This window comes from Rhamphochromis sp. 'chilingali' (genome assembly GCF_963969265.1).
Source record: "Rhamphochromis sp. 'chilingali' genome assembly, chromosome: 9".
NCBI lineage: Eukaryota > Metazoa > Chordata > Actinopteri > Cichliformes > Cichlidae > Rhamphochromis > Rhamphochromis sp. 'chilingali'.
The window spans coordinates 22,601,280-22,628,036 of NC_137936.1; the positions used below are offsets into that span (position 1 = coordinate 22,601,280).

At 41.5% G+C, this 26,757-nt stretch overlaps 1 protein-coding gene across 2 annotated transcripts in view; it reads left to right on the forward strand.

Moving 5' to 3' along the window:
* The window catches only part of megf6b (multiple EGF-like-domains 6b), a 69,375-nt gene that overhangs the window by 30,355 nt on the left and 12,263 nt on the right, over positions 1-26,757 (forward strand). For both annotated transcript variants that reach the window (XM_080891067.1, XM_080891068.1), the window contains exons 5-20: positions 997-1,119; positions 12,129-12,251; positions 14,999-15,124; positions 15,887-16,009; positions 16,366-16,488; positions 16,609-16,746; positions 18,119-18,241; positions 18,440-18,562; positions 22,808-22,978; positions 23,510-23,641; positions 24,108-24,236; positions 24,357-24,485; positions 24,608-24,742; positions 25,872-26,006; positions 26,101-26,226; positions 26,328-26,459. In XM_080891067.1, coding sequence (XP_080747193.1) covers positions 997-1,119; positions 12,129-12,251; positions 14,999-15,124; positions 15,887-16,009; positions 16,366-16,488; positions 16,609-16,746; positions 18,119-18,241; positions 18,440-18,562; positions 22,808-22,978; positions 23,510-23,641; positions 24,108-24,236; positions 24,357-24,485; positions 24,608-24,742; positions 25,872-26,006; positions 26,101-26,226; positions 26,328-26,459 — 2,091 coding nt within the window. The remainder of the gene's footprint in view (positions 1-996; positions 1,120-12,128; positions 12,252-14,998; positions 15,125-15,886; positions 16,010-16,365; positions 16,489-16,608; positions 16,747-18,118; positions 18,242-18,439; positions 18,563-22,807; positions 22,979-23,509; positions 23,642-24,107; positions 24,237-24,356; positions 24,486-24,607; positions 24,743-25,871; positions 26,007-26,100; positions 26,227-26,327; positions 26,460-26,757) is intronic.

Here is a 26,757-nt window from a genome sequence, read left to right on the forward strand (position 1 = left end):
CCCTTAATTTTTTCCATAGTCTTCAGTTTTCAGTCCAAGATTCCTTCTGCTGGCATGGCAAGTAAAACACCCAGTGTCATCAGGTATAAAACTTTGCTCCGAGCATGATCTCTGCTGACAATGTTCCATATGAACTAAATTTAATAGTAATGCAGTGAATCCGCATCCGTGTCCTTAAACTGTGGTGTAAACTGAATAATCTGTTACACATTTATCTGTTTATTCTCAATTTTAACATCTCCTCATTATGTGGAATCTCTGCTGCTTCAGTTATGATACGCTGGACTGTCAGCGCCTGTATCTGACCCTGGTCATTATGGGTAGTTTGGGAACTGCAGGGAAAGATTTTATCTTGTGTCGTTGATGACAGATTTGGCAGCACGTTTAACGATTGGGAATGAAATGGAAAGCAGTGAGCTTATGTGGAAGTGTTCAGGATGTTTTGCATGAACAGGACAAATCCTTACTCTGGTTCATGTTGAAGTAGGTTTGCAGGTAAGAGTGAATGAGGGCAACATGTTACTGCCTCATATTTCCATTTGTTCCGCTTAATTAATCGCTGTTTATAGTTTGATTCTCTTCTGGATATATTCTACCTTTTCTTTTCTTTTTTTCTTCTTTTTTTCCCTATTTTCCTTCAAGTTGGTACCAAGAAACAAACTGAAGGATGGAAAAAGGGCACCGAGTTTACCACAGCGATTTTCTTGTAGTTCCAGGCCCTTCAGTACTTTTGACACGTCCAAGTTTATTCGCGCACGACATTTAAAACACAATAGAACAACATGAAAAGGAAGTGAGAGTCTCTCATGCTCAAAGAAGCATAACCCTGTTTTATCTTAGACACTATTTCAGTACATCCTTTTCATTTAGCATGATCTATCCTTTGTTCTTCTTTCTCAGAGGTTTCACTTTAGTTCACATGTAAATAATAATAAGGAGATTAAAAGCGAGGAATAAACATTTCATCAGTGCTTTGTCGTATTTTTCCCCTGTCAGATGTGAATGAATGTGAGGAGACCAATGGAGGCTGTGAAGCTCTCTGCTGTAACACCATTGGAAGTTTCTACTGCAGGTGTCCTCCTGGACAGAAACTGAACGAAGATGGAAAAACATGTCAAGGTCAGTGTGGTGTTTAATTTCAAAATGGCGCTCTGGGAATTTGACACATTTTAAGTGCATTAATGGCACATAAATTATCATAATTACAGGGCATCCACACAGGAATGATGAAGGTTACCTAGGCAACTGTAGCCTGAAAAGTACACTAGTATCCAAGTGTCAGCAACAAAGTGATATGTAACAATGTGTGGATGCCCCTTAACAGATTCAGTCTCTTAAAACAGTTATATGATGGCCTCTGTGGGTCTGGAGAGTAAGGGAATGACCAGAGGCCACAAGAAGTCAGTTACATTCAGGGACATCAGGCAAGAGAAATGACTGCTGGTGGCCCAAAGTGGGCAAGTTAAATGGTTTGAAGTTAAATGTCAAGGCAACTGATTGAACTAAATGACAGTGAAGGATACTATTGCAAAGTTACCTGGGGTAGGTGACAAAGACTTTCCCTTTAATGTCTGTATGGGCTACAATTGGTCTTGTGACCTAAAGGTTGGTGGTTTTAGCTCCAGGCAGGAGGATAGAAGAAGTAGTGAACTTCTTCCAACGGGATGCCCTTGAGCAAGCTTTTTAACCCTGGAAGTTATTTATTTTTATAGCGGCAAATCACAACAACAGTTGCCTCAAGGCACTATTAGCAAGAAGTTGGCAACGATGGGGAGGAGGAAACTTCTAAAAGAATCGGGTTCAGAAAAGAGCTGTGCTCTCAGTAACACTTCATCTCATAAACAAACATTATGAAAAATATGAAAATAAAAAATGAGATTATTTATGATGGAAACATTGAGGTTCTGATTGTCATATGGTTGGTTTTCTGATACAAATATTCTCAAAATAATCAGCTGTGAAGCTGTTTTTTTCTTTTTTAACTTGTAGTTGTCTCTGTGTAGATAACGCCTAAAAGCACGAGTTACTCTGACATTACAAATGATCCCTTGTAAAGGGAACATTCGTTGCCATTTATTAGTTTAATACTACTTGGAAATGTCACCTCATACCAAAACAATCTGTCAATTTGAGTGAACCACAGTACCAGCTATTTTTACATTGCACATCATAGATAATAAAATTATCTTGACATCTGCTCTTCATGACTCAGTGTCTGTTAAATAGAAAACTGTAGCTATCTATCATGAAGCCCAGTATCTCTGCCCTGTATTTCATCAAAACTGATATTTTCCCATGAGATTTGTTTTTACTTCATGATAGTTTGATGTTTCTGGTTAGGAAATCTCTGCAAGGGCTTTAATCAGAATAATGAATCCTGTGTGTACCAGCCAAGCCCAGAGGAGAGACGCTGGAGTGCTCGGTGCTACGGCTGCAGGAGGAACCAGAGAGAGATCTGATCCAGGTCACGGTTATTAGGAGAGCTGATGTGAACGTTGTCACAGCTGGCTTGTCTTTGCCACCGGTGTGTACTGGAGAAAAACAGCTACCCTCAGCATTAATGCCCTAATTGTCTGTAACTGACAGGAGTATTAACAGAGGTAAAAGAAACTGGCTAGAAGCTTTCAATGTTCGATGCTTTAGATATTGAAGCTAGAGTTGTGTGTGTCTCGCACTGTCTGTGGAAAGTGATCTGCTTTTCATTTCGATGACAGCCCGAAGCTCAGAGGGCTGCAGAGGCGCAGGAGTCCAGATGAGAGACAAATCAATTCAGTTAGCTTTTCACATGCACTGTATATGAAAGAGAGACATAACTTGTTGGTAGGAACAGACTTGCCTTAAGGCTCTATTCTTTCTAATGGCCTAAAGGAGGCGAGTCACAAGTCTCATTTAATATACTAGGATATCATTTAATAAATTATAGTAGACAAAAATAGATAATAAACCAGGGTATGATTCATAACCCAGATATAAACATGCAGGATTATTTCTTTCTCCAGCAAATCCAACACCCACTCATGACGTCTGTTTTTTAACAGAAGAAGATGGTAACTGCCAAAATGCAAAGTTCGAAGCAGTGGATGGCATCAGAGTATCAATGTCCATCTGTTATTTACAGTCTATGGCCCTCAAGAATAAATCACTCTGGGTAGGATTGTAAACCAGCCCGTTAGTGCATTGGGGAACCTCGTTTTAAACAGTTAGCAAAATGCTCAAATTTCTTTTTATTTATTTGTTAGGACTCTGCAGGACTGACACAAACAGTGCTGAGAGAGCCAACAGTAACAGTTGTCATGTTGAGTGTTGAGCCGTAGTGTCAACACGTTAGCCGTCATGTCAAATTAACTTTTTAGCTCGGACCATTACAAACTGGAAGAGTAATACTTAGCACACGCCAGAATAATCCCAAACTAAAATCAGCAGGTACTAGATGTCCACGCTAACCCAGAGAACAGAGCGCTTACTGTAAAGATGATTTTTTTTTTTTTTTTTTTTTTTTTTTTTAAATGACATCAGAAACAGCAGTATGCGACATTACGTGATGGCAGAGCTTCAGTTCATCCTTTGTCATTTTTTTTTTTTTTTTTTAAATAAATAGGACAGGGGGAATGAATGAGAGAAAGAGGGGGAGAGAAAGAAAGAAAACCAAAGGGGAGAAGAGACGGTGAGAAGGGGGGGGAAGAGAGAGAAAAAAAAAAAAGAACTCCTGGGTCACCTGTATGGAGAAAAAAACAAAAAAAAAACAACAAAAAACGAACAGAGGAGACAGCAAACAACAAAGAGTAACATAATAATAGAGAAAACAAAGCACCATCACAATAAACTAGCTAGTCATAGATATCAATATTTACTAAATAATAAACGATATTGTGCAGCACGCAAGATAGACAGCGCACAGTGTGCTTTGAGGCAGCAGCCAAGAAAGCTTTAGTCCGCGTCTGTGAATACCCATGTGTGCATACCTGTGTGGATCAGCATGCTTGCATTCCAAAGGTTTCTCCATGTAATGATCTGCTAGGGAGTGTGGGGGGGCCACAGCCCCGTCCTCCAGGGTGTGAAGCGGGTATGGAGGAGATCAAAACTCCAGACATCCAGAGGCCCCCAGAACACAAGAGACCATGGAAGACCAACAGAGGGGCAGCCGCGCCACTGTCCCAGTAAGAGCTGAGGAGAGTCCCAGATGAGGGCTCGCCCAGCAGCCGCGGAGCAGAAGTCAGGGGGAGTTGCAGTGACGCGCCCGTGAGCTCCGCCGGCCCCCAGCTGTGCCTGAGTGACCGAGCCCCAGGCCGAGAGGCCGGGGGCACCCCACCTCCAAAGGGGCCCGAGCGAGCCCCAGGCCCCAGGCCCCGACAAGCGGCCGCCAAGGAGTGAGCCGGTGTGTACCCGGACGCCCACCCCCAGACACAAAGAACCACCAACACACCGACACCTGAGGGAGTCCGCCACCGGCAGGGGAAGTGGTGGTGGGTGGAGATAGGCCTCCAAACCTTGGAGGGCCTGAGGTGTCCCCAGAGAGGTGGCGTCTGATACCCAACCTGACATATAGACACAGACATACAGGCACACACAGACACAAACATCCATTCCCACCCTCATGCTCTCATATGCACTCACTCCACACTCAACCAACGTGGAGACAGACATAAAGAGACGCTGTACACACAATCACACTCCCCAAGCGTACTCTACAAACCGGGTCTAGGTACCCTTGCCCCTGGAGGGGGGAACTGCACCCAGACCCAGGTGGTGTTACCCTTTTCCCTGCGGTGGGGAGAGGCAGACCACCCCGACTCCGCAGCAGCAGGGAGGCCCCACACCCCAGACCGCAGTCGGACGGCCAACTCCTCCTACTAGCCCTCCCGCTCCAGCAGGCCGCAGAGAATGGGGGTGGGAGAAGACTCCAAACCTCCCTCCACCCGCTCATTGTAGTGTTGATGCATATGTGTTCTAAGGTGCAATTAAAACCCAGGAGGGCATGGAGCTACCTGCCAAGGAGCAGCAGGTAAGCGCATAGTCCCTCCTGCTAGCCCTCAATGACTAAGTGTATTTAAAATTGAGAGGTGGGCAACAACGTCAGGGGTGAGGTATACACCCTGATGGTGATTTGGACTCCGTGATTGTGCCCACCCCCAAGATCCTATATGTATGTGTAATGAGAGTGTGAATAATGTGAATGTCTAAGTTGTGGGATAAAATTGAGGCAGAGGCAGCCAGAAGGGGACAGGGGGGGGGGGGGGGGTAGCCTCCTCTGCACCCTGGTGACATACCCCCACTCCAAGGCCCTGCATGTGTGGGTGGTTGTGGAGGAGCGGGAAGAGGGAGGCAGCTGGAGATGGGGAGGGAAGGAAGGGAGGGGCAGGTAACCCCTCCCTGGGGCCAGCTCCCCCGCTGACCCCAGTAGGCACTCCCACCCTCCGCGACCCGCCAGGGAAGGGGGCCCAGGCCCATCAGACCGGGGCCCAGTGCAGTAGCGCCCCCCGGCTCCACAGAGCCCTGGACAGTCCACCCAACCCCACCACAGAGAAAACTGCACCCACCCCACCATCCACACATCTTCCAGACTACATAAGACGGTAAACGCCCAGGCTGAGATCTTCCTCCACCTCTCCTGTATCTCCCCCTCCTGCAGAGAGTTCCTGAAGAGAAGAAAGCTCCTGCAAGATGTGACCATCCCCCCCACCAGTTGAAGAGCCCCCCAGGCGGCTCGACGCACCGGCGGCACCCTGCTCCAGGGCCGGGCCCCCATGCACCCACCCGCCCACAACCCCGGCAACACACCAACCAGGACCCAAGCCCCCGAGGCCCGGCCCGGGCCCCAGCCCAGAGACGGAGCGCCCCCAGAACCTCACGCCCATCCCGGACCCACCCAGGGGCAGCCAGGTTGCCAGGTCAGTAACCCACGTCCGTCAGCACAGACCCTCCCCTAGCCCCGCTGCACGCAGCCGCGAGGAAACAGTCACCTGAGAGCCAACAGAGCCCCCAACCGGACGTGACCGCTACCCCGGGTTGAGCTCCCCAAGGAAGATGCCTCCGGGGAACCCCCCGACGCCCTAAGCCTGTCCCTACCCCCTCACCAATCACAACAGTGAAGGCGGGACCAAACTATGACCCCCCACCCCCACTAGGTGATGGAGCTGATAAAAGGGGCCCAGAGCAATTGATCTAATGTGGTGGCAGAGGCTGTGTCAAGACTAATGTAATCTAATAGATAATTTCTATATTGGTTAGAATTAAGATTATTTTTATTTTTCCAGTTCATGAGGACTGTTTTCTTGGCTATGCATAGGGCAGTGAAGATCATATGGGCTATATTCTTTTCTGAAGTGACATTATCTAAGCTGCCCAGTAGACACACTAAGGGGGAAGTTGGAATGTTACATTTCAGACACTTTGATAAGTCTTCACATATCTCGCGCCAAAACTTTTGCACTGGTGGACAGAACCAAAGAGCGTGGATGTAATTGTCTGGTGTATTGCCTTGACAGTGTGAGCAGTTGTTGGAAGATGTAAAGCCCATCTTGAACATCCGATGACCTGTATAGTGCACTCTATGAAGTATTTTGTATTGTATTAATTGCAGACTGGGATTTTTAATTAATTTAAAAGTTTTTAAGCAAATCTGAGACCAGAAGTTTTGGTCTAGGTTGACTGATAAATCTGCTTCCCACTTTGCAGTAGGAAGGGATATTGATTCATCTAATTTAGAAAGTGTTCTGTATATTTTAGATAATAATTTGGGGGATTTAAGAGTAAGAAAATGTGCCGCACTTAGTGGTGTTTGTAATTCAACTTGACTGAGGTTAAATTTCTTTTTTACTATGGATTTAATTTGTTGATATTCTAAAAACCTTGTCTTGTTGATCCCATATTGTTCAACTAGTCTGTCAAATGGAATAAATTCTGTTCCCTCTAATATATGTTCTAAGTATTTAATTCCTTTACAACTCCATTCTGGGAAATTAATCATATTATTGTTTTGTAATATGTCAGGGTTATTCCAGATAGGTGTACGTTTGCATGGGATTAATGAAGACTCCGTTATTTTTAGAAACTCCCACCATGCTGTTAGAGAAAAGCTGATGTTGATACTTTTAAAGCATTCATGTCTTTTGATGTTTGAGCTAATAAATGGTAGGTCTGAAATCTCTAGATCCTTGCATAGTGCCTGTTCAACATCTAGCCAGGGCTCAACTAAGAAGGTATGTTTTAACCATTCTGAGATGAACTGAAGCCTGTTGGCTAAGAAGTATTGGTGAAAATTAGGCAGATCTAATCCTCCTCTATCCTTGGTTCTTTGTAGCGTTTTTAAGCTAATACGCGGGGATTTATCTTTCCAAAGGAATTTGGAAATATATGAATCCAGAGATCTGAACCAATCTTGTGATGGAACCAGTTTTTAAAGGAAAACACCTTGGTGTTGCCAAGTTTCTCTTTGCTGGTACTCGATCCATATTTCCTTTTTACTCTCGAGTTGTTTTCACAGGCTTTGGGCTTATTATGCATACTCCTTACTTAATCAGGCTTATTTTCTTTTCTGGCTGGCTTCATTGTCCCAGTGATTCTAATATTTGTTTAGCATAAATGTACAATGTTGCACACTTCTTAGATGCTTGCACAAAGACTTTAAGGATAAATTATTAAAAAGAGGAGTTATAAAAGTCATAAAAGAAGCCTCTTCGTATCATTTCTCTTCCAATGGGTGATGGGATTCTGATCATAAGGATGATTTTGCACTTTTTCTTTACAGCACTGTTGGGGTCGTGCTGCGGTGTTTGTATGTGTTGGCATCAGATGAGAGAGAACACAATGGATCTGCTATTGAATAGCCAGTGAGATGCATTCCTTTCTCAGATGTTTGGATTGAAAATACCGAATTTGACTTCTGGCACTCGTCAAATCTGACGTTCCTTTGGTGACAGACTTTTTTGATACATGTCAGTATCAAAAGAAAAATATATTAGTCAGCACATCCTCTAGACGATTCACATTCCTTCTCCAACACCTGACTTATGAGCGCTCATAAATCCTTTTTACACACACAATATTCTTTGAAGAAATGTAAAAACACAGTGGCTGAGTGAGCAATATGAGGCAAAGAAATCAATCACTCCTGGCTTGTGAAATACAGATTTTTTTTTCTAAATCTATCTATGTAGTTAATGTAGTACTGGATGTGCTCCTTATAGTGAAATGTGGGGACAAGTGGGAAAGAGTGGGAAAGAGAAAAAGGAGGGAGAGGAGGATCTATGGTGTGATGGACATCGAGGTTTGGGAGGGTGAAGTAGAGAGAGGGAGATGGAGGGAGGGGGAAAGAAAATTCAGGAGACAGAGTGAAAAAGAAGTACTTACCATGTTTTTTCAGACCAGTCTTTACTGGAGCATGGTCGTCCATTGCCAGCCAACAAACAAACTTATTAGCCTTAACAAAAATGTTGACAGTAGATCTTTTGCAACAGATCTTTGGGCATTTCTAAAATCTTTTTTTCCCCTTTTGTTTTAAATAGTTTTTGATTTATTAAACCTAAGCCATGGCTTTGTCACCAGGAAGCTGGATTTTTATTTTGGTGGTCATTGTAGCAGTGGTGTCTTTGACTTCTGCTGCAAACTATCCATACAGTCACTATAGAAGGATTTGCTATAGGCCACACTGTTACCATGGATACCGTGGCTACAATTTTGGCTACCTGGCTGCAGGTAAGTGATCATTTCTGAGCCAAAATGCAAATGAAGCAGTGGCAGCAGCTCTAATGCTGATTTTGGAATAAAATTTTAAAGAAATGCGAAGGTTACTTATTTAGCAGCGCCGATATTTAAATTGCACACCTTTGTGTTATTTTACAATATGAACGTTTTGTATCATATTACAGAAAATTCAACAATTTGCATTTCTCTTTTAAATCTTTAAGCACATTTCTTTTTACAGAGGGCTAAATGGACATGTAGGGAGTTTACAGTAGCAGGAGGAGTTAATCCATCTGACTGATAATGTGTCTGCTCTGTCTGGCAGCGTTCAGCTAATTTTTCTCTCTGATAAATGCTTCACTTTTATCAGCACATGAAAAAATGAGCTTCATTGACTATTGCGGTGAGGGATAATCCCTATGGTCCCTTATGTAATTCTTGGTGGTGAGTCAAGACTGTTCAAAAATATTTGTTCTAATGTCCAAATTAAAAAAAAAAAATCATCTATCCTAAATGGATCCTAAGTAATTTTCCTTGAAGACAACACCGTGCTGTAGGTAGCTACAGGCAGAGAATTAATACACCCTGTTTAAAAGCCAAGTGCTGTTGAGGCTTTGGCTGGAGATCAAGGAGGATTATGTTCTGGATGTGGAAAGCAGGCTGGAGTTGATCCGCTGCCTGTGTGCTGCAGTCGGCACAGGAACAGGAGTTCCACAGTGTTGGTCCCGTTTCATGCAAAACCAAACCAGAGGACGACATGCAGCATGGACGGAAAAATGAAAGTAGGGGCTCTGCCAGCTTTTCTGAGTAAAATGAAGCTAAAGTGGGCAGCAGAGAGCAAGAAAACGAAACTTGAGAACCATTTTTCAGCTCCGGGCACTATAACGGAGGATGTTGCGGGATATTACGGAGAGTGGATAAGTTCAGCTGAAGGATATTGCTATAATTCAGCTTCTTGGGCTGGTTTTCATAAGAACCATTAAGCATGAATATCTTAGTCCCTTTATGCTCATATCATTCATTTATGTCCTTATTCTAATCATATGCTTCTTTTTATTATCCTTTTTTGTTATCATAATAACCACTGAGATTTCATAATTTACAACACAGCTTTCCACCATCGTGTGCTATAACTTCAGGTGACAGACTTTGGGTTCTGATTTATGTGTCACGAGTCTATACTGTGGAAACTTGAATACAGTGTTTGCGTGAAGCTCAGATTTGGATTGTGAGGGTGCCACACTGCCTGTATCCCACACAGTGTGACACGAGCACATGGAGACCAAATTTTGATTTAGAGATTGATATCCGTACTTACTCTTTTCACAGACCACAAAATGTACTATCTCAGCTGCCATGATCAATATTTTTACATATTGTACTAAAAGACTTTGTGCACGTCTATTGTGAAAGGGTTTACTGGCTCACACAATCTCAGAGATTCATAACCCAGCTCAGCACATCCCCTCAGGTCTATTAAAAGCTGTAGTTCTGTCAGCTTTTAGCTACAGCTGTTTTGTTTTTTTGGCCCGCATTATTCGTTTTCAGACGCAACAGCCAGCTGTTTTTGGTAAAAAATAAAAAAAAAAGAAATGAAAGAAAGAAAGAAAGAAAAAGCTCTGATAAACCCACAGTAGTTGTAAATGGGGAACATACTGAAGCGTTTAGCATTTACAGATATCCCTTAGGAGTACGTGAGAACCAAAACACAACACAGAGTGAATTTTGAACTTGAATTCACCAGATGAGCTAAAATAAACAGTCTGTTTAACCCAAAACCATCATCTTTTCCTCTAACCAAGTACTACTGTGTCCTAAATCTCGCCAAATTTGTTATCCACCCGTCCGCCGTTCATCCATCCATTCATCCATCCTCTACTAATCCCAGTCAGACATAAGTCTGGCATTTTAACTTAAAAATTAATGATGCAGCAGGACCATAATTGTGTCACTGTATACATGAGTTTATATTCAGATCCTTCTTTTAGTTTAAGTGCACTTGAAGAATAATTAATCCTCATCCATCATCTCGTTTTCAGTCTATTATCTAATTTTTATTCTTCCATCCACCCAATGCATAGTTCTTGCCCCATTTACATTTCCCATGAAAGAAGTTGCAACTTAAACAGCTTCCCAGTCCATCAAAGGGTTTGTGCATATATTCTGCTTATGTTGACATCAAAGGCCATTTTAAACTTTGCAAATTACCCTATTTGGCACATCTAACAACTGTGGGAGTCAATGCAAAGCAAAGCCATATATAGAGGCGTTTGCATTTATGCATCAATGTCCACATTTTTCTTTTCACCTAGAGAATGAAAGTGTCTATTTTTAATGTGACGGAGAGTTTGCACCATGATGAATGTTGATTAGTTATTTCTAGATTTTATTTACATTTAACTGTTTACAATGTCTCTTGAAGACCAGATGTGTGGTCTGTGAAACGAGGCAGTCAGTTATGTGAAATAAATGAAATTAAACTAATATTTACGTTCAGTAAATTAAAATAATCAGCTAGTTTAGGGAAACTTTCAGAAAACTCTTTCCAAAGGAATTCCAGTGAATTCTTGAAATAGTTCCTTGCTGGATGGCCGCCTGAGGCCAGGACTGTTCGGAACAATGCATTTCTCAACCAGACATTTAACTTGGCGCTGAATAATAGTATTTAATGATTTGTTGGCTGTTTTTACAGGCATCATCCGGCAGCCAAAAAACATTCACACTCACCTTCTTAATGTGTCACATCACTTGTTGCAGTCGACAACCTTTCCAGTAACTCCACTGTGATGATTCTAGTAATATTAAAGCAAAAGGGTGACTTGTCACCAGCCTGGGGGTTGACTTAGCGTCCAGCAGAACCCCAAACAGACCTCATAATTCAGGACTCACAGGGGGGTCTGCTGTGAAACACACCAAACAATTTATTTGCCTGTGACTCCTAAAATAAGAAGTGTTTAAGAATGTGGTTTGTTTCATTAGAAATCTGGTCACACTGTGAGTGATCGTGTTTCTCTCACCGCTGCTTCCGCCTTCTTTTGTTTGCTTACCATCCACATGCTTGGCTGAGAGGAATGTGTATGTTTTGCATCCTCCACTTTAACTTTCCATATGTTTTTCCACCTGAGGGGCTTTGACAAGAAGCGCAGGAATTTCAATTTGGTTCTAAATGTGCGGTAGTTGTTACCACATGGTGGGATTTGTTTTATTTGAGCTGCAACACGCTTGTAAAATACTTTTCCTTCTCATCCATCACCTCGTCCTCGCCTCCTGGGGTACATCTTTACCCTAAAACCCGTATTAACTTCCTCTCTCAGCTTGGCATCTCATCTGGTTTTAGTCTGGTAACCATTCGTTTTCTCCCATAATGAGAAGATTTATTTAAATTGCACTCATTTCTGTCTTTTGTCCCGCTTCAGTATTTCACTTGTATCCCTCCTTCCATGCAGATATTGATGAATGCCAGGTCCACAATGGAGGTTGCCAACACAGATGCATTAACACCAGGGGCTCCTACTATTGCGAATGTCACCCGGGCTCCCGGCTTCACGTGGATGGCCGCACCTGCCTCGGTGAGTGATTTTGTTGCTGGTTTGCTGCAGATGAATAACAGAAATAGCATTGTAGGGTTACAGCACCATATATGTGCTGTAATCATAATATGTATGTCAATGAAAGTGCAAAAAGGTCTAAAAACATCATTTATAAAAGTTTAAACACAGTAACATGACGATAATGATGATGGGGAAGGTCTTTATTTAATCCCATTAGAGGCAGAATGTGAAGACGTCCAAAGGCACTTTGTAATCTAACCTCATGTAGTTCAATACTCACACAAACAATGAGACAGTGGTTTGGAGGAACTGAGCTACTGGAAGCTTCTTTGAGTCTTTGAGTGTTATTTTTTTCTTTTGGTCATTATTTCATTGAAGTTTAGCCACATATGGTTTTTGACATGGGTACTTAATCATCTAAACCACATTAGTTATGTTTCAGACGACCCCTTTGGTTCTGACAAAAAGCCCCATTGTGGTGCGGTTCAAATAACATTTGGTGGTGAAGCCAGATTTAGTCGGTTCATGAAGTTTTTCCTTTAACTGGATATCTTGTACAAAAGCCATTTTTAAGCTCTCCTGTGAGAGAATCAGACCCAACGTCCCATCCTGGAGAAAGCTTGTAGTATGGTTGCATCCATTGTTATTATTGTTTAACTTCTTGGGCCTTTATTTATTCATGTCCACTTAAAATCAATTTTCATTGTAAGTACAGTACAGTAAAAACTATTAAAATGTAAGGTTAACCTTTACATGCTTTGGTTTGAAAATGAGATGAGTTTGTCCACCACACAAACTACGCAACATCAACCTCAAACTACGGCAACAAACAGTTAAATTCTGTGTATCTCTGGGATGCAGAGGGCTAATGTGCTGGTTTACTTCTCAGTTACTTCTCAAACCCCAAAAGATATTCAGGCTATAATCACATAGGACAAAGAAAAGCAGCAGATTCTCACAACTGAGTATCATGATGTAGCTCCATCCCACTGCTTTTCTGTGTACAAGAGCTCTATTTAAAGAAGTTGTTTGAATTTGTCCTGCAGAGCTTCTGCTGTCTCTGCTGCATCAGTTCAGTGTTTTTAATGATTTTGTTGCTCTTGCTTTGCGTGACTGGATAAAATAGCTTAAGGCCACTAATAAGTGCATCCTACCATTTTACTGTGTAACCAACATTGCCGATATTGACCATATGGATCTACTTCAGCTCCTCCGGACATCAAGTAGTATTTAGCATTAAACTGTAATAGCAGTTAACCAAAGTGACTTCCTTTCTTTATATGTGTTACACAGCCTCAGTGCTCAGAAAGAAAAGGGAATATGAAAGCCTGCAAGCTTGGACTGCTGAGGATGAAGTGATGGAACGAATCAAATCAAAGTGGTCCTCTAAATGGACATTTTGCTCTTTGCAGCTAGTTCATGTTTATGTTCGTGGCATCGCAAAATGAAATAAAGTTATTTAGATGTGACAAAGTCAGAGAAAATAAAGAAGACCTGAATACATATATTCTTCAAGTACTTAAAAAAACTGAGTGATGCAGGGATTACAATAAGTTAGAATGCTATTATGGGTCATTTTTTCCCGAACGCTCACCTGAGCTTGATTCCTGCCGCCTGTGTGGCGACTGTCATATGACCTGTGCACTGTTTACTCAGTACCTGTGCATTTTTCCTCTAATATCAGATATTTGTGGTTTAGAAGAAAAAAACATCTAATAGACAAAAAAAATATAAGCGTGCCACTGGCTTCTACGTCAGGAATGCACACAGAGTGTCCTGGATGACATTCAGAGGAAAAATCATTATGTGTTTTTTGGCTTCGTAAAGTAGTTATTTAATTTTCTTATAGAGCACATCTGTCCCTGAGAGGCTCTTATGTGACAGCTGTTGCATTAAGAAATGACTGATTACGCCAACAGTTCACAAGTGGACTGACTCCAGGCAAATGCTGCTTTTCTGGGATGCTTCATATCTGTCTGTTAAAACTGCGAATTGTGTCCATGTTCAAAAATACATTTGGTGCTGAAATCTCACTGTCCATTACAAGCGAGTAAACGATTATGTCAGTTTCAACTATGTGCCAAACAGCATGAAAACATACATACTGGAGGATAAAGGACCACACATAGCAATCAACAAGTCAGTCTCCCTCTCTGTGCTCATCTCATCCAGCTCTTGATCAGCCAGCAGAGGTTAGACGTATCCCACACACTTAGCGTGAAGCTGCATAATATTTGAGCTGGAAAGCACTCTGTGGTTTGACATGTGCTTGGGATGGGTGGGTCTTGACTCTGGTCTGTGAGCATGAAAAACAGCCTTTTGAGAACACCGGGCTGTTTGGGCTTCAACCTGTTTTTTTTTTGCTTTTTTTCTGTGAGGAGATCCAGATTGATCTGTTGCTACAGGGAGAGGAGACTCAGACAAGGAAGCGCATTGAGCTCACACCGCTCTCTGCCTCTTCACCATATGCTTGCTGTCCACCGCAGGCGCGCTGCCATTCAAGTTCCTCTGTGTTTTTTGGCGTTTCTGCTGTGATAGATCTCTCATTGCTCAAAGCATAGCGGCTCACCGAGGTGTTCTCTGAGTGTAGGAATGTCAGGAGTGTGACTGCTCTGAGAAATTTAAGATTTCTGTTGGTGTGAAACATCAGTCACAAAGACTAACACGACAAATCAGGGTGGATTGATTAGCTTCTGAAAGATGCTGGATTTTTTTCAGTGTTGTCCTTTTATCGTATCACATCTTTCTTTCTCTTGCCTTTTTAGCTGTCCTTTCATGTGCCGTTAGCAACGGAGGATGCGAGCACTACTGTGTGCAGCAGTCTGTTGCTCATTTTCGCTGCCGCTGCAAACTGAACTACGCGCTGTCGGAGGATGGCAAGCATTGTAAATGTGAGTGCCCATGTTTCTGAACTCTGTTGTAGGAAGCACTAAAATCACACGTTCATATGACACACTGCAAAAAAATGAAAAGCCCTAGAGGAATAATAATTTGATGGATGACGTAGAAAAGCACGCCAATGAAACTGAGCACTTTGGATGATTATGAAGGTGTGATCCTGCAGGTTTGATCGTAACATTAAAAACACATTGCCTCAGCATCTGCTGCCAATTATAATTATCTTACAGGATGTCTGAGCTGGAATATGACTAACTATCTTTCATGGGATAAGATATTTAATTGGAATGAGTCACAGCAGTCTTCGTTGTTTTTGTTTCTCAAATTGTGTTTTGATGGCCTTGCTCGTTTTAATCACTCCGATCTCTGAGGCCGTTAAGTCAAATATGCTTCTCAGAGGGTGGAAAATTATACATATATGTATTTTAAATTGCTGTCTTCTAGATGCTTTTACTTTGTAATTGTTGGCTGCAAACAGCTTCCTCTAATTTTTGCAGGAAGGTTCTTATCCAAACTGGACAGGCTTACACAAGTTAAACACACACACACACACACACACACATACAGCTATGAAGAGCAAAGAGCTGGAGGTGCTGGGTGGATGTAAACCCCCTCCCTCCACTTGCTATACTCTGCTTTAAGATGCAAAACATTCGGTTTTTACAGTTTTCCCCTCTGCTGTGTTTGAAGCTTTCCTCACTTTACTGTCAGCGTGCGAGTTTATGTGTATGAGCGTGAGCTTTTTTGTGTTACAGTACAGGATCCCTGCGCCGATCAGAACGGAGGCTGTATGCACGAGTGTCGAGCTGATGGTGGCAAGGCCCACTGTGACTGTAAAGTTGGCTACACCCTTGCTGCTGATGGGAAAACTTGTGAAGGTAAACTGACCAGTAGTGAGTAAACTAGTAAACTGAGTGGCAAGTGAAACTAGTTTGCTAACAAATATTCATACATTCGCAAGGAAAATGTTCCCTGATGGTAAAATTGCTCCATCAACTGACGTTTTCAAGGTCGAGCATCATACATCATGTAGCTCTAAAAGTTTAAAAGAAAAGAAAATAATTAGCTTTAAAGAACAACAGCCAATAAATGAGGAGCAGAAGAAGCAGAATTTGGATACCATCAGTGTTGGGCAACAATGACTTTAAAGTGTGCAAAAATAACTGGAATAATCTTTAAGCGCTGACGGAGATGGAATAATTCACTCTGTTTTTTTCAATGCATTTTCCTCCAGATATTGATGAGTGTGAGACAGAAGAGGCCAACTGTGCTCACGGCTGCCATAACACTCTGGGCTCTTACGTCTGTGTTTGCAACGCTGCCTATGAGCTGGGATCTGATGGAAAGCAGTGTTACAGTCAGTTTAAATCCTCATGCCTGCATATAGTTACACGAGTGGATTGCAGCACCTTTAATTTCTGTTTATAAAACATGTCGTGTTATTAACACACGTCGGTTATTTTATTGTGTACTGAAGGAATTGAGATGGAAATTGTGAACAGCTGTGAGAACAGCAACGGTGGATGTTCGCATCACTGCCAACATTCAACCAGCGGACCTGTGTGCACCTGTAACCATGGTTACACGCTAGATGAAGACCTTAAAACCTGCATTGGTAAGAGAGTGTGATGCACTCACATAAACTTAACAATACTTAGTTGTTTACTAAATTAAGGGAGATAAACAATAATGTATTGAGCGCATATGAAATTATTAGTGTATGTTATAATTTATTCCTTTATTAGTACCTGGTTTATTTAAAAACAAACAAACACCTGTTTTACCAACTTATCAGAATTTGCAAAGCAGCAAAGAAACTACAAAACTTTGGAGTTCCACTTTGATGATTTTGACAGTTTCACAGTGACTCGTTTTTGTTTGTCGCTCAGTGTCTGTGTCTCTGTGCCGTCTGTTTTAGGGGTTCTGTCCTTCTTGTTTTTGGCAGACATTTTTTTGTGTTGTTATTAAATTAAAGTGCAAATATCAATTACGCCACACCTTTCAAAAGTGGACTTATTGGGCATGCATAAATGTCAATCCTTGAACTCATTTGTTAGTCCTTTAGTTTTAATTTAATTATTAAAATGCCTAATGAATTTATTAGACAACTATCCGATGTAGGTTACCTTCTTTAAGTTAACAATATTTTTTTATGTTTCTAATAAATAAGAATACAATTTATAATTTTAAACATGATTTTTGACAGATTTCTAAAATGTTTGTTTGTTTGGGGTTTTTTGTTCTAATGACAGGTGGCCTAAATTTGTTATTCCAACAGTTTTATTAAACTTATATATTTAATTTATTATTAAACATTTATCTATTAAGCTGTTGAGACCTAAACCAACAAATACTCATCTTCCTGTGTATTTTGAGCAGTAATGTTAAACTTTAAGTCTACTGGAGTAATCCTAGAAAATATACAAACTGCATGAAGGTCGTTGTTTAGCTTTAGTTTCTTTTTTTTTGGAGACACGTTTTTAAATGACGTCAGTCAACATAACCGCATTGTGAATTGGCCTTTTTGTGATTTATGGCAATGCTGTGAATTAAACTGAATTAAAACTAATCCAGTCAGTTTGCTGCACCAGAGAAAATGTGGAGAAGGTGTGTGATAACTGTAATTGCAGACAAGCGTAAATAGTCATTTTTGCATTTACTGGAGACGACGGCGCAGCAATAAAACTAGAAAACAAGAGAAAGCGAGACACTTTATACAACTCGAAAATATATATTTTTAGTCCTCTAATAAAAGAAAAATGTCCTTGTGGTCAGGAGGTGGAAGAGTATTTTTGGAAAACAGGTCTTTGCTCATACAAGCCAGAGTTTGCAAAGAAAATGAGCAAATTCGCTTGTAATTTTAGCCTTAATTGGCTGTTAAACCCACACAGTTTAAATTACCTCATAAATTTTCCCTCATGGAGCAGGGAAGCATATCACTACAGTTGGATCATAATTTTTGTCTTGCTGCTTGTTGTGCTTGGCAGATGTTGACGAGTGTGGAGAGGAGATCTCCTGTTGTGAGCAGGATTGCACCAACTACCCCGGGGGTTATGAATGCTACTGCTCTGCAGGATACAGACTCAACTCAGACGGGTGTAGCTGCGATGGTAATGTTTTACCTTCAGTCCAAGCGTGGACGGCACTTACATTTAAATGAGACGCAATGTTTAATCCTGCTGAATTCAAAAGGAAAGTTTCGGTTTGACACGCACAATGTTGCCTTTGTTTTAGTGAGGAAAAACAGTGGCCGCTGTAAGTTTTTCCTTCTGACGCATTTGATTCTGTGGTGCGTCTGTGTTGTTTAGATGTAGATGAGTGTCTGGCCGCTAACGGTGGTTGCGATCACACATGCCAGAACAGCGCCGGTTCCTTCCAGTGTTACTGCCACCGGGGTTTCCGTTTGGATGAGGACCGGCATTCTTGCATCCGTGAGTATCAGCAATCATGTGTAAGAGCGTGGGCGAACGGGAATCGCACCAGAAACATTCCAGTGGAAAATCCTGGCAAACTGACACTTGTTGTGCAGTAAAGTCATTTAGACAAAAAGTTTAAAAAGAGGATATGAAGAATGGAAATGTCAAGCTAGGCTAGGACTAGTGTAATCTACAATGAGATGCAAGGAAATCCAACTTTATTTGGCATAGGTGTAGTATTTAAACAAACATTAATGAGCCAGCTTCAAATTTGATGTCAAAACTGGAAGAATCAGTGGGATACTGGTATTGCCAGAAAATTAGAGCGGCAGTAGCATTGTCCTATTTAGTGTTTAGTGTGAGAAAACCAAATCAAGCAAATCAAGCTCAGATGCTATCCTGGCAGATCAGCTGATCTCACTGCCAGCCCACATAAGCTGATGGCTCAGCTGATAGCCTTCTATGCATCTAACTGGCAAATCTCACATGGACTGCAGTGTTGCACTTCTACCAGTGATTTTCCAACCTACAAGAACCCAGCTCTTCCTTTTCATGCTGTTTGTGTGTCGAGGTGAACAGAGACAGAAATAACAGCATTCCTTTGAACCACCATTGTGTTTTACAGACACATGGTATAGTAGCTGTACCAATGATAAGTAGCACCTTTTAAAGTAATAACATTATACTAATAGCATGATACTGACATCAGTGAAACTAACCAACCAATTTCCATGTGTTCCAGCTTTTCCTTTCCTTTTTTTAACATATCATTACATTCACTCCAAGTAAACGCTCAGATTGGCTAAAGCGCACTTGGAATTGTCAAAGGATTTATTTCCATATGCAGTAATGGATCCCTGTGGAGTTAACTATAAACAGAGACTATGTTTTGTAATCCTGTGGCCTGACAAACATGCTGAATGCATTTACTTTGTTATAAAAGATTTGCAAAGTTTTGCATCTGCATTGTGTACGTCCAAGTTCACCAGCAGCTGATTTTATTCCTCTCGAGCAATTCTGCACACCTTAACCTCTGGTCAGTTGAATATCAAATAGTCTGTAACATATGCTCACCGGCCACTTTGTTAGGCACACCTTTTAAAGTGATTGTTGAACAGGTTCTAGAGGATTTTCTGAAGTTTAAATAATGAGTATGAGTAACAAAGGTGATTTAAGTGACTTTGAATGTGACACAGACTGAGATTTTCCCACACAGGAGAAAATATCCTGTCTTTCTTGTGATGGTGATGTAGGGAATGCCAAAGGTCAGAGGGGAATGGCCAGACTGCTTTGAGCTGTTGGGAAGGCAACAGTAACTCAAATAACCACTTGCTATGACCAAGGTACACTGAAGAATATCTGTGAATGCACAACACGTTGAACTTTAAAGCATCAGAAGAACACCTTGGCTGCCATTCTTGTCAGCTAAGAACAGGAAACTGAGGCACAATACACTTGGACGACTGGATAAACTTGACATGGTTTGATGAGTCTTGATTTCTGCTGCAACTTTCAGCTGGCAGAGTCCAACAACATGAAAGCACACTTTGGGTTCCTCAGTACCAAATGAGCATCTTCTAAATTCCACAGCCTACCTGAGTATTGTTGCTGACCGTGTCCATCCCTTTGTGACGACAGTGTAATCATCTTCTGATAATTGTTTCGATAATAGCATAGCATAGCATAGCATCTTTATTTATAACGCACTTTACATCCAACAATGTTGACCAAAGTGCTACAAATATAAAACAGAGAGGAAACAGTTTAAATTACATATAAAATATCTTAAAATTAAAAATAATATAATTAATAAGAAATGTATTAAGAGACATCAACAAGTCCTGCTGTGCTAAAAGCCAAGGTAAATAAATATGTTTTAAGACGTGATTTAAAAACAGATAAGGAAGGTGCCTGTCTAACATGTAAAGCCAACTCATTCCACAATTTTGGTGCTGCCACAGCAAACGCCCGATCCCCTCTGAGCTTACGATTAGTCCTGGGCACGCTCAGGAGGAGCTGGTCTGCCGACCTGAGGGACCGGGAAGGTATGTATGGATGAAGAAGCTCAGAGAGGTACACAGGGGCAGCATTGGACAAACATTTAAAAACAAATAAAAGCAGCTTAAAATGGATCCTAAAATGCACGGGCAGCCAATGAAGTGAATATAAAACTAGGGTGATATGCTCGTATCTACGAGTGCCAGTTAAAAGGCGTGCAGCAGCATTCTGGACTAACTGCAGTCGAAAAACAGAAGATCGACTCACCCCAAAATAAAGAGAATTACAGTAATCCAGCCGAACGGTTACAAAAGCGTGGATTACTGTTTCAAATTGCTGTCTTGTAAGAAAGTGCTTAATTTTGGCCAGTTGCCTCAGATGAAAGAAACTAGACCTTACATCCAACCCAATCTGGCTTTCAAGCTTAAGCTCAGGATCCATTTTAAAACCCAGATTAACAATCTCTGGTTTACAGAATGATTTCAGGGATTGCAAATCAACACACGGAACAGCAGTGGAGGCAGGTCTGAACACCATTACTTCAGTTTTAGAATCATTAAAACAAAGAAAGTTTAGCGCCAACCACGACTTGATGTCCTCCAGACATGTTTGTAAACGATTTACAGACGACCCATCTTTCTTTTTAAGAGGAACATAAATCTGGCAGTCATCTGCATAACAGTGAAACGAGAGTCTGTGTTTTCTAAAAATTGAGCCCAATGGAAGTAAATAAAGTGAAAACAGGATAGGGCCCAGAATGGAACCCTGTGGCACTCCATGAGACAACGGAGCACGGGAGGACTCACAGTTTCCTAAGCGAACTGAAAAAGTTCGGTTTGTTAAGTAAGACCTGAACCATTTCAGAGCCACACCTGTTATACCGACACACTGCTCCAAACGTGAGATTAAAATTTCATGGTCTACAGTGTCAAATGCAGCAGTTAAATCGAGTAAAATAAGAATGACACTTTCACCAGAATCACATGATAAAAATATATCATTAAAAATTCTTAAAAGTGCTGATTCAGGCATATGCATTGCTTTAAAACCAGATTGAAAAATCTCCTGAACATTTTGTGCATTCAAGTATGAGATCAATTGGTCATATACAATTTTTTCCAAGACTTTAGATAAAAAGGGCAGCTTAGATATTGGTCTAAAGTTCTCAACAGCGTTTGTATCTAGCCCAGGTTTCTTAAGAAGTGGTTGCACAATTGCATCTTTGAAATTCTTTGGAACCATACCTGAAGTAAGGCTGCTATTTAAAATGGTTAAAATAGTTGGACCTATGGTAGAAAAAACTTCTTTCAGAAAAAGGGGAGGGATAGGATCATAAGGTGAGCCTACAGGCTTTAAATGATCCACCACCTCCTGTAGAGAGTACTCCTGCAAGAGTAACCGACTCAAACTGTTGAAAGACAGCTGAGCAAATTGGAAGATCAGAGGGGTCAGATGTGGGCAAAATAATCTGCGCCCTAGCCGAGGCTACCTTGTTTATAAAGAAGTGCAGAAACCTTTCACACATTTCAAGTGAAGGCTCAAAACTAAGAGCAGAGGGAGGGCTTAAAATAGTCTCGATTGACTTAAACAATATGTGTGGTTTCTGATAATTCACCATAATAATGTTTGCAAAGTGTTTCCGCTTTGCTTCTTTTATTGTAAGCTGATATAAGGCCCAGCACTCTCTTAAACTTTGTAAAGAGACCTGTAAGTTATCTTTTTTCCATCTCCGCTCAGCCCTACGACATTCACGCCTCGCAGCACGGGTTTCATCGTTCAACCAGGGTTCAAGCTTTGTCTTAGGATGCTTAATTTTTAGAGGGGCAACAATATCCAAGACAGTCTGACAAGTGGTATGAAACCAAAAACTGAGTTCCTCTACGTATTGGAGTGTCTCAGGAATGGATTACTGATTATAGTAGGTGGAGAACCGTGCTGCCGTGGAAGAATTTAACAAACGAGATGTCTTTATGGATCATGCAAACAAGAATAGGACCATTTATTTCAAATAAACTACACAGAGTAGCTTTAAAAAGCCATCAGTTCTTACAATGAATAATCTGCATCACTACTGCCCTCTTCATTTGATTTACATAGCATACAATCGTGTCATCATGTACAATATTACTCAGTTGCCACATGAATAAAAATGAAAGATTCTTATAGTTATCTTTTTTTATACATACAATATATTTAAATGCAATGATATAAAACACATGATGTTGGTATATTTTGTATAATATTTTTTTTTTCTCACTGTAGCACTTGAAGATGCAGTCGAGGCCCTGTCCAGCGGAGGCTCTATTGAGCTGCCACTCATTCGCCCCCAGCTCACCTTGCTGCAGGACTACAGCCAACCCCTGGAGCGCTTTGACGACTATGAAGATGACGAAGGGGAGCTGAGGGCTGAGAGTAACCTAGCGGAAAAATTTGGTGAGTTTCATCTCAAACCGCTGTTGATTTATTATCATTAACAGTAAACCTGCATCTGATTATATGGCTCCTGTGAAGCTGTCTAACAGACTTACTCAGTGATGGCAGGAACACATCACACGATGGGGGCAAATTATTTTGCTTCATGCTTCCAGAATGTTTGTACATCCTAATTAACTACCACAATGCCAGGCACGTTGAGGGTTATATAGTCTGGCAGCTGCTCTGAGTCTGAAGCAGGAAGTCAGAGGTTCTGCTTTTTGTCGCTCAAACGTGACAAAAAAAAAAACGTGCTGAACAAGCGATTTAATGTAACTGAAAGCTGAAGAGTAACACCTGCTAATATTTAAATGTATGATCTTTCAGTCCTAGTGCAATGCTTTCATTTATTACATTTGTGGTTTGGAGTTAGTGTACCAATAGAAATGTTTCTGAGGGTTAAATATCATGGAAAACACACAAAAAACATATTTTTATTAAAATGAGATTAAGCATAACTTGCACACTTAAAGTTGATTCTTGTGTTTTCAGTGTGCTTGGATGACACTTTTGGCAGCGACTGTAGTTTGACGTGCGACGACTGTTCTAATGGAGGAAAATGCAATCTGTGGAAAAATGGCTGCGATTGCCCCGACGGGTGGACGGGCATTATCTGCAACCAGAGTGAGGACTGAGCCCACAAACAAACACTGACCCTCCTCACACACACTGTCACGGGCCAGGCTGCACAGCCATGACAAAAAGCGAGATGCACACAAATGCTGCTTAAAACTGTTGTGTGTAGTTAACATGATCAATGGTGTAAATGAGTGCATGGGTGAGGAAATGGTGTATGCAAAAAAATCCAACCGCACACCAAAGAACCAACCAAGCTAAGAAGGGTATCTTACAGTAACTGAGCTTTGAGGGCTTTTATAGAGCACTGGCATGCTGGGCCCAGGTGTTGCCAGTGTCACTGATGGGAAACGAGCCACACCAATCCTGCAATGTCTCCAGATGAGACGTGCCACACACAGGCCGAAAGGAAGGCAGGGTAGAGTGGGTCATCACAACAAAAACACCCATGGAAACCTGTCAACCTTGACTGTTTAAGCTGTAATGGATCCTTTTTTATCTTTCATCCCCACAGCGTGCGCTGAGGGACATTTTGGCAAAAACTGCTCCTTCTCCTGCAAGTGTAAAAATGGTGCCAGCTGTGACCCCGTCAACGGAAACTGCCGCTGTCCTCCTGGTGTGAGTGGAGACTTGTGCCAGGACGGTGAGACGCTTCTCTTTGTGTCTTCACTTAATGCAGGTTTTCCTGCTAAGATAAAATCTAATTATTTTAAAGGCACACTAGATATCTTGCATTTACAGAGAAGTATTTTTTTTGGTTCAGGTTGTCCTAAAGGCTTCTATGGGAAGCAGTGCAACAAGAAGTGTAATTGTGCCAATAATGGACGGTGCCACCGCACCTACGGAGCGTGCCTGTGTGACGCCGGACTCTACGGACGCTTCTGTCATCTCAGTGAGTCCCACCGCTTACGCGTCAACAGCTTCTCATGCCGAGCTACAAATTACAAAAGGTCAGGCCTGCTGCTACTTTCACTGTGACTTAAGTATCCATGATTCCTTCATCTTCGCCTTCAGCGTGTCCCAAGTGGACTTTTGGACCCGGCTGTTCTGAAGAGTGTCAGTGTGACCAGCAGAACACTGTCGAGTGTCACCGCCGCTACGGCACCTGTGTCTGTAAAGCTGGTTACCATGGTAACACCTGCAAGGAAGGTGAGCACAGTCACAAAGCACAAGTTGTGTTTGTGTCTTTATCTGTATTCTTGTTGTTTATTACAATTATACAAATACAAAACTCAGAAACTGCAACTTCCACTGGAAGGGCAAGAGCTATACCGAAACTTTGATGTTTTATTCTGTTAATATGGGGATTTAGTGCAATATGTTAATCTTTTTGAAGTCTTATAATGCTGTTTTTTAGTAAACAAGGAGAGTGCTTATGTCCCCCAATGACTTATATTTTGCTTGAAAGTTTGAAGATAATTCAGGGGAATCTAGAGCTTTTTCCTAATTTCTGTGACCTTAAGTTTTGACCTATGACCTTTGACCTTAAAGCAATACATACTAAAATAGTGTATTGTATCATCTTTACCCATACAATTGGAGCAGAATTGTCAGAAATCTTTTGCTTTTAAAAGCTGTAAAAACTTGAGATTTTCAGATATATTCATGCAGTGTGTGATTTTTGAAAAAATGTATGGTGTCACTGTGACACCATACATTGTGTCACAGGATGTCGTACTGAAAAAATAAAAAGTGTGTTTTACAGCTTGCTCCATGCTCTTTAATATGACACATTACTCGGTGTGGTTTTCCTAAAAAAAAAATTCAAGGTCCACTTTGACCTTGGGCGCTAACAATGAAGGTCGAGATCAAATACCAACCTAGGTACTCGTGTCCCCCGTGGCCTAGTATATTGTTGTGAAGTTTGAAGATGATACATAAAAAATTTGTGGATGATATAAAGTTTCGACTGATTTTCACATTTGGTGTTATTTGTATCGAGCTGACACAAAGGAAATAGAAAAAATGTATATAGTTGTAAGTCTTTGTTACTGCAATCCAGTATTTGTTTCAGTGACACTGTAATGCAAATGTACTCTCAGGCTAAAATTGTCCACACTTGCAAAGTTCTGAAATATCTGATAATATAACACAAATAGTTCAAATTCATTTTACATTAAGCCACATTGTCCATATATAAAGTGATTTGCTGATCAGGCCTCACTCTGCATCCAACTGTTGTCACTATAAAAGATGTTTAACACTCTGACTGAACAGGCAACCCTGTAATGTATTGATAATTCCCAGATTCCTCACCAACTTTTCACATTGTCTTTAGAATGCAAGCCAGGCACTTATGGAGCCGGCTGTGAGAGGAAGTGTGCCTGTCCCTCAGGAGTGTCGTGTCACCACGTGACCGGAGAGTGCCAACGAAAATGCCCTCCAGGTGTTCATGGGGAGAACTGCGATCAAGGTGGACGGCTTGATTTTTGCATGCTTTAGGCTTATTTGTGTTTGTTTTCATGGTCCTGCATTGACACGAATCCTTCCTGCGTGTCCACTGTCAGCCTGTCCAGAGGGAAGATTTGGGCCCGGCTGTGTTCACTCTTGTAACTGCACCGGCGCACCATGTGACAAAGTGACGGGACAGTGTCAGTGTCCAGCAGGCACATCAGGACGCCACTGTGAAAACTGTGAGTGCTTACATTTTTTTATATAAATAAAAAAAACCTAAACAATTGACTTAAATTTTACATGATAAAAATCATGAAAATGTTCATGATGATCTTTGCAGTGTGTCCGGAGGGTTTCTGGGGTCTAGGCTGTGGAGAGATCTGCCCGGGGTGTGAGAATGGCGGCATATGTGATAAACACAACGGATCGTGTAACTGTCCTGCAGGATTCATGGGAAGACTCTGCCAAAATTGTGAGTAGCAGCATTTTAGGGAAAGTTTCCATAGCAACAGGCACTAAAAAGTGAGCCGGATGAGAAGGACGACAGCACTGTGGAATATTAAAATGATGCAGTTTGGATGTGAAGTGAAGGAACATGGTAGAAGTCAGAAGGGTAATTTTCTACAAATTCATATGCTTGAAGCCATGTTTTCACTGGAAGAAGAAATATAACTCCACTTCCACTAACCGCTGGCTCTTCAGTGTTCACTCACGGCTGAATGGCAGTGAAGAAATGTCATGGGAACTTGGTGCTTTTCTCATGTAGTTTG